This window comes from Ananas comosus, linkage group 5 (genome assembly GCF_001540865.1).
Source record: "Ananas comosus cultivar F153 linkage group 5, ASM154086v1, whole genome shotgun sequence".
In the NCBI taxonomy this organism is placed as follows: Eukaryota; Viridiplantae; Streptophyta; class Magnoliopsida; order Poales; family Bromeliaceae; genus Ananas; species Ananas comosus.
The window spans coordinates 8,938,612-8,945,808 of NC_033625.1; the positions used below are offsets into that span (position 1 = coordinate 8,938,612).

The 7,197-nt window shown below is 39.8% G+C and overlaps 2 protein-coding genes across 2 annotated transcripts in view; both read right to left on the reverse strand.

Moving 5' to 3' along the window:
- LOC109710679 overlaps positions 1 to 4,330 on the reverse strand; it is a 22,317-nt gene extending 17,987 nt beyond the window's left edge. Inside the window, exons 1-4 of the mRNA XM_020233412.1 lie at positions 4,254 to 4,330; positions 4,123 to 4,128; positions 2,992 to 3,050; positions 2,783 to 2,914 (exon numbers count right to left, since the gene is read on the reverse strand). Coding sequence (XP_020089001.1) covers positions 2,783 to 2,914; positions 2,992 to 3,050; positions 4,123 to 4,128; positions 4,254 to 4,327 — 271 coding nt within the window. The 5' untranslated portion in view covers positions 4,328 to 4,330. The remainder of the gene's footprint in view (positions 1 to 2,782; positions 2,915 to 2,991; positions 3,051 to 4,122; positions 4,129 to 4,253) is intronic.
- Positions 5,779 to 7,197, reverse strand: part of LOC109711124 (BTB/POZ domain-containing protein At3g09030) — a 1,837-nt gene continuing 418 nt past the window's right edge. The window contains exon 2 of the mRNA XM_020234047.1: positions 5,779 to 7,195. Within this exon, the coding sequence (XP_020089636.1) occupies positions 6,059 to 7,195 (1,137 nt within the window). The 3' untranslated portion in view covers positions 5,779 to 6,058. The remainder of the gene's footprint in view (positions 7,196 to 7,197) is intronic.

A 7,197-nucleotide genomic window follows, 5' to 3' on the forward strand; every position in this document is an offset into this window, starting at 1 on the left:
ATTATTATTCTTAATAATTAGATAATCGATGTTATTATTAATTTATTATTTATAATTAATTATTAATAATAATTATTATTATTTATTAATAAATATTAATATTAATTATTATTAATAATTAGATAATCAATATTATTAATAATTTATTATTTATAATTAATTAATAAGAATAATTAATAATTATTATTATTTATTAATAATTAATAATAATAATTATTATTATTAATTAGATAATCGTTATTAATAATTTATTATTTATAATTAATTATTATTATTAATTATTATTTATAATTAATTATTAATAATTAATTTTTTATTTATTTTTAAGTAATATTTTTATGTTAATTAATTACATAATATAATTTTAATTTCAAATTATAACGTTTATTCCTCTTGTTTCAATCTAATCATCCAAACACTATTTACCTTATTCCTAAGAACAACCCAATTTTCATCCAAACGCAAAATTGGTCTAGTTCTTGCTTATACCTGAACTTGTACCTATCCCTAGAACTAGAAGTTCTTACTTATACCCGAACCAAACGCAGCCTAAAAGTATTGAGCGAAGAGATACACGGGCATTACGATCAACTATAGGATCAAACATAANAGGCGGTGAGAGTTGAGACGAGACGTGAGACATGTTCGTAGCGGTCGATAGAGCTTCCGACCCAGGTTATTCGGTTTAGTTTCTATCCTTACTATTCTGTTGATATAGCTTAGATAGGTTATATGGTTCAGTAGTTTTATTACATTTGAAAATGTGGGTTTTTATGAATGTAATAAATGGATTTGTGGATTTTGTGAAATGAAAAATAGTTTTCTACCCCTCGTGGTAGCGTATTTTAAAAGAAAAGTGTTTCCGTGTGGGAAACAGCTTTCAAAAGAGTTTTCTCGTGGTTTTTATATTTAAACACTGAATGATAAAAATCTGGTGAATGGTGAATGAATGTTGAGATTTGTTTATTCATTTATTGTGGTTGTATCCTAGTTATACTCTGTTTAGACATCTTGTACTTGTGCGACGCCGTGCAAATACAGGGGAGACTCTGTCCGTATGAACAGTAGATTTTCTGTATTTGTGGCGGATCTGGCATACCCTGGGGTCAGGTTTTTAAAAAAAAAAAAATTTTAGACGTTTTTCCGCTGTGTTTCAAACTAAAAGGGACCCCGGGGCGTGACAGTACTGTTGAAAATAATCTATACCACTTGAAGTATCTAGAAATCAAATCTCATGCTTTTTCCATATTGCTCTCTTGTTCATCAAGTGGGCGTAAAAAGGAACGGCTGAAAATAAATAACCTCTAAAAAGTAACGATAGAAATTTTGTAATCAAGATCATAGTATAAATCTTGTTCTAAACAGTTTAAAAAATTTTCTAATCAAAATTCAATTGATTTGGATAGCTTTATATCGTTAAGCGAGAAAATGCCTCATATCGACCATTAATATTACAAATTTTGAAACCCTTTGATAATTAGGTCAATGATGTCGAAAAGATTTAAAATTTGATTTCTAGATACTTCAAGTGATATAGATCATGTTCAATGGTGTCGATCGTCGATTTGAAGGCTCCATGTAACGACCCAGCCCACTATCAACAATAACTCGTTGGGCCCAACCACCGGCCCAAAATGCTTAAGCTCAGTTATTATTACTAGTGTCTAAGTCTCTTATAAACCCAATGACAATCCCTTTCCCATTCGATGTGGGACTATTGGGGCGTCACAGACTCCCCCCGTTAAGGCCCTGACATCCTCGTCAGTCCAATCACACACATAGCCTAAGATCACTAAGCGATGTGAGACTCGTCTCGCTAGCACGTCATCCAGACCCTGGCTCAGCCGAGACTCGTCACGCATGTCCAGCTGGTGAACCGACTCTGATACCAAATGTAACGACCCAGCCCACTAGCAACAATAACTCGTTGGGCCCGACCACTGGCCCAATTGCTTAAGCCCAATTATTATTACTAGTGTCTAAGTCTCGTATAAACCCAATGACAACCCCTTTCCCATCCGACGTGGGACTATTGGGGCGTCACACTCCATCATTGAAAACAAATGGATGGCAACGGAGCCCGTTTGCTACTGATAGCATTCCAGCTCAACTTTCTCTCTATATATATAGAGAGCGAGAGAGAGAGAGCTAGACTGGTATACTATTGGTAGCACGGAGGCCTCAGTGGTACCAAGTTGTTTTCAATGATGCGACTTCCAAATCGACGATTGGCTCCATTAAATTTTATCTATACTATTGAAAGTACTTGGAAAATAAATTTCATAATATTTTGGCATCATTTACCTATCAAACGAGTAGTCTAAAAATGAACGGCTGAAAAAAAAAATCTCATAAAAAATAATGATAAAAGACTTAAATTTAGGATCAAAACTACTTATCTTATTCTAAGTAGTGAAAAGAATTTTCTATAAAAATTTCATCAGATTTGGATTGATTTACACCTTTAATTCACAAACGCATCACATCTACCATTAAAATTGTCAATTTTGAGACCTTTTAATCACTAGCCAAATAATGTCGAAAAATTATGAAATTTAGTTTTCAAATACTTTTAATAGTGTAGATCAAGTCTGACGGAGCCGATCGTCAATTTGAAAGCCACATCATTGAAAACAATTTGATAGCACGGAGACTTCCGTGCTACCGATAGTATACTAGCCTAGCTCTATATATATATATATATATATATATATATATATATGCTTACAAAACGTGCATGTTTAGCATGCGAATTGTCAGAGTCACGAAATCGTACAATCACCTTCATCAAGCCATCTCACCAACTCCAGATACGTTTCACTCCCATCTAATAAAGGACTCTGTTGTTTGGCCCAACTCGACCACCTGTTCGGGCTTTTCAGAGTATACAGCCAGGACCTTCGAATGAACAATCCTGAATTAAAAACATCCAATAGGAATAAGACTTAATATAGGGAGTACGTTAAAATTATCTGAAACCTAGGTGCACACCTCTCCATATCTGCTTCAGCCGAGAAGATAGAAAGTTTTTGACTAAGCTCCAATCATTCCTGCGAACAGCAAGTAATTGAGCACAGAAGTTTTAATTGACAGTACAAAAGAAACAAAAAGAAACTCGATTCTAATTGCATTGAATTACTTGATTGACCGACAGATGATATTAAAATAAGAAACTACATAATGTATGGCTGAAAAATCCGCTCTTTTCAGCAGACAAATTGACACGGACATGAAGGAATGGTGGCCCATTTTAACAAGTTGAACAGATATCAAAAAGTTTAAACTAACAAAAGCATACCAATATATTAGGCTCAGACATATACCTAGCAGAAGATATGTCACATGAGATAGAGAAAATCTAAATCCTTTCTAAATGCACGTGTGAGAGATAATTTTCTTTCTTCGGCATTGTTACAAAAATTAATAAAGTTTTTTATCAAAACACTGCTCAGTGGATTCAAACCAGCAAAGAATGTGCTCCACGCCTCCACCCATAGAGCAGTAGAGCTGAAACAAACAATATATCTTGTACCAAAAATATATCTTAATAAAATTACAAAAAGTAGAAGTTTTTCGGACTTACTCAAGTGCAAAGCCGACATATAATAGAAATAACATTCTACACCAATACTTTGAATCAAAGTTGATGACATGCTATACCAATACTATGAATCAAAGTCGATAACATTCCTTACCAAAATTTTCAATTAAAGTTTGCAAATTTATGCCACAACTTCCCAGTAGTGGATATCACCTCCATTATGCTTTCTTCAGGCTGAAATCAACTTTGGGCTCCTCATCCATAAGGAAGAATAAATTACACAAAACTAAGGGTACAATTCTGTGCCATAAAACATGTTATCAGAAGGATATGAAATTCAAAGAAAATGGTCTCTAGGTAATGTTTCTTGCACATCAAGATTTCCTGGTGGATCTGAATCAACACAGCACAGTTACTACTTTGAGAATGCATACATGTAAAACAATGAGATCAAGGAAAGTGTTTAACAGAACCTATTGCTTATGATTTGAATTATGTGGAACCGCATTCTCTGAGAGCTGATCAGATTCAGAAGCAATTGTTGACGATTGTGAATATGCAACAGCTGTATTTTCCATTACCTTTTGCTGCATGACTCATCCGCATAAACTAAGAGTTAAATAATAGACATTATTCGATTGGGCGGACAGTTATAGGTATAATTTCCATTCTGCACGCAAAGTGTTGAAAGCAGCGGAAGATCAGATCATACCTTTTCAGGTGGAGGCAAATCACGTTGCACGTTCCTCGCACACGATCAGTCCACCATCGTAGAGGTTGATTCATGCGTCCTTAGATCGTCGATGAATATCCCCAACATACAAAACCCACGGTAAACCAAGTTACAAATGAGCTAAGCCTATCTTCCACTGTTCGAGAACCTCTAGATTCAACGGGTTAATGACGGAAGTGATTTTTCTCTCCCTCAAATAGGTACACGAATTTCTCTTGATTTTCGGATCGAGTATTTTTTTTCAGGTTCTATTCACCAAAGAATAACCCATATATTTGTAATGCATCAAACACATTAAAGATAAGGTGAAAATTTTGGCCTTTATCGGTTAGTTATTTGTTATTCTAATATGACTACACAAACGAGATAAACGTAATGCTAATTCAATGAGATAACCATCGGTTCCAGCCCGATCATGGACGCACTCAGATTCAGTCCAACTGAATGCCAACACAAAGTTCAGTCCAACAAAGGAAAAAGATTAAATGAGAAAATGGGAAGATAAGATTATCAAAAACTGGTCCATAACTTATTCTCTTTGTAGCTATTTCCAACAACATTTCCTCTCTCTACTGCTGAAATCCTTGAAACCCAAAGTTAAGTTTTGTACAAATCCAAACTATTTTAAATCCAAGCACAGTCCTCCCAATTTCAGCTCAAGGCGAGCATTAAACAAAGGTTAGAGAGGAATATTTTATTGTGCGAAGGCAAATACTAGAAATTTCAAGCTTCTTAGAGGGGGGAAAATAAACAAATGTAGTTTGCTTCAGTAGCATAATCATTTTCACAGCCTGTGTCACCGACGAAAACAAAAGAATGAGCAAAAAATGTGTAATGATCACTCATTTCAACAATCTTACTTTGCTAGAAACCTTCAGTTTTCATCAACTGATAACACTACATCACTAGTCTCCAGTTCAAACATGAACTTAAAAGTTCCAAAACACTTTCTCTTTTATCTCGTAAACTCCAAAATCTCCTACTAGTCACTTAACACAAATCATGAAAACTGAAAATTCCCACAAGGCCAACTGCAAGCAATTAATCAACTTCATGCTCTATAAAGGTATTCAAGACACAAATCTATGTCCACAGTCCACACACACACACACACACGCGCACACACACACACACACAAAAGAAGATTTAAAAACCACAACAAGAAACAGTAACTTTACAATATTTGTTCAATAATATCATAAAATGAAGATCCTAGGACTGAGCTAGTTGAAACTTGAAACTACTCCAATTAATCAATCCAACTGACATGGATTTGAAGCCAAAAGAGCTGTTCAGAGCTGAGATTGTTTACAAATTTATATTCTAATTTTAAATCTGAAGTCAAATTCAAGTTTTATCTTTGGATTTGATTTCAATTATCAGTTTTAACTTGAATTTTGAATTCGAATTGAGAATTCAATAATACATTTTCAATTTGAGTTATAAATTTAGATTTAAATATAAATTCAAAAATCAAATTAAAATTGTGTTCAAATCACGAGTATAAATTCAAATTTAAAATTTAAATTGAATTTCAAACTACAATTCATGTACAATCAAACAACCAAAGACACAAAACTACAGTTTTCTCTTCTTCTTCTTCTTTTTTTAACTTCAGATCAATCAAACAACCGAAGTCAAAAGTCACTTTTTTCAAAGTGGCTTTTTCAAAAGTGACTATTTTCACTTCAATAAGTTCGAGCAACCGGACATGCGCTAAGAGGAATTCCTACAAACACTTGGTAGTTGCGTGATGTGCAGGTTTTCAACTTACAAGTTACGGTCTACGGAAGGGAGACAGCACGGGACAAATATGAGCTCTCCCACACTTCTACTCCCTCCATCCCTTCCCTGCTCACAAACAGCCGGTCACCTCCGCCTTCCATCCTCCGCACCATCCCCCGCCTGGCGTCCTCCTCCCCGTCCACATAGCTCCTCCTATAACTCCCCTTCTCCAATTGCGACCACACCTCCAATCCCCTCCCTCGGCTCACGAACACCTGCCTCTTGTAACAGTGCACAATGCTGTTCTCTCCCCCCTCCGCCGCACTCCACTGCTCCGCTGTCGTTGGGTACACCCAGGGGTCCATCCCGTTCCCCCCGCCGGTCCCGAGCCTTCTCAGGTCCGCCACCCCGACGTCCCCGGACTTCCAGCAAACCTTGTAGATGGCCAGCTCCTCCCCGTCGACGTCCGCGTCCGCAAACGTGTCCCCGAAACGGCTGCTCAGCCCGGACCCTCCGGGCTCGCTCGTCTCCCACACGGCCTCCCCCGACCGCGGGTCCCACAGCCGCATGTACCCGGAGTACCCGAACGCCCCCGCGCTCACCGCCGATGCGAACACCAGCCCCAACTCCCGCACGTGCGCCAGCCTCCCGGGCGCCGCGGACTTCACCATGCTCCCGCTCTGCCGCCCGATCTCGGCCGCCACCCGCAGCGTCTCCGGGTCCACCGCCAGCACGCAGTTCTCCCGGTGCGGGCACTCGAACGCCGCGAAGACCGCGTCGCCGGCGGCGGCGATGGCGGTGACCCGGGCCTTGTACACCCGCGGGTCGGTCGGATCGGACCAGTGGACGGAGCCGACGTGGCGGCCGGCGGCGACGTGGTAGAAGTGGAGCCCCGGGGAGTCGAGGGAGCCGAGGGCGGCGACCTCCGGGCAGACGCGGCGGAGGGAGGCGATGTCGTCGAGGTGGGTCCGGAGGGTGCCGGCGTGGGCGAGGGTCCAGCCGTAGGAGGAGATCTGGCCGGCGTGGGCGAGCCAGAGGGAGCCGTCCGGGCCGGCGGAGAGGGCGGTGGGGAGGGCGTCGGCGGCGGGGACGAGGGTGGCGGAGAGGAAGGCGTCGAAGCCGAGGAGCGGGGGCGGGGCCGTGGCGGCGCGGAGGCGGGAGTCGAGGCCGTAGTAGAGGGCCTCGTCGAGGAGGTCCT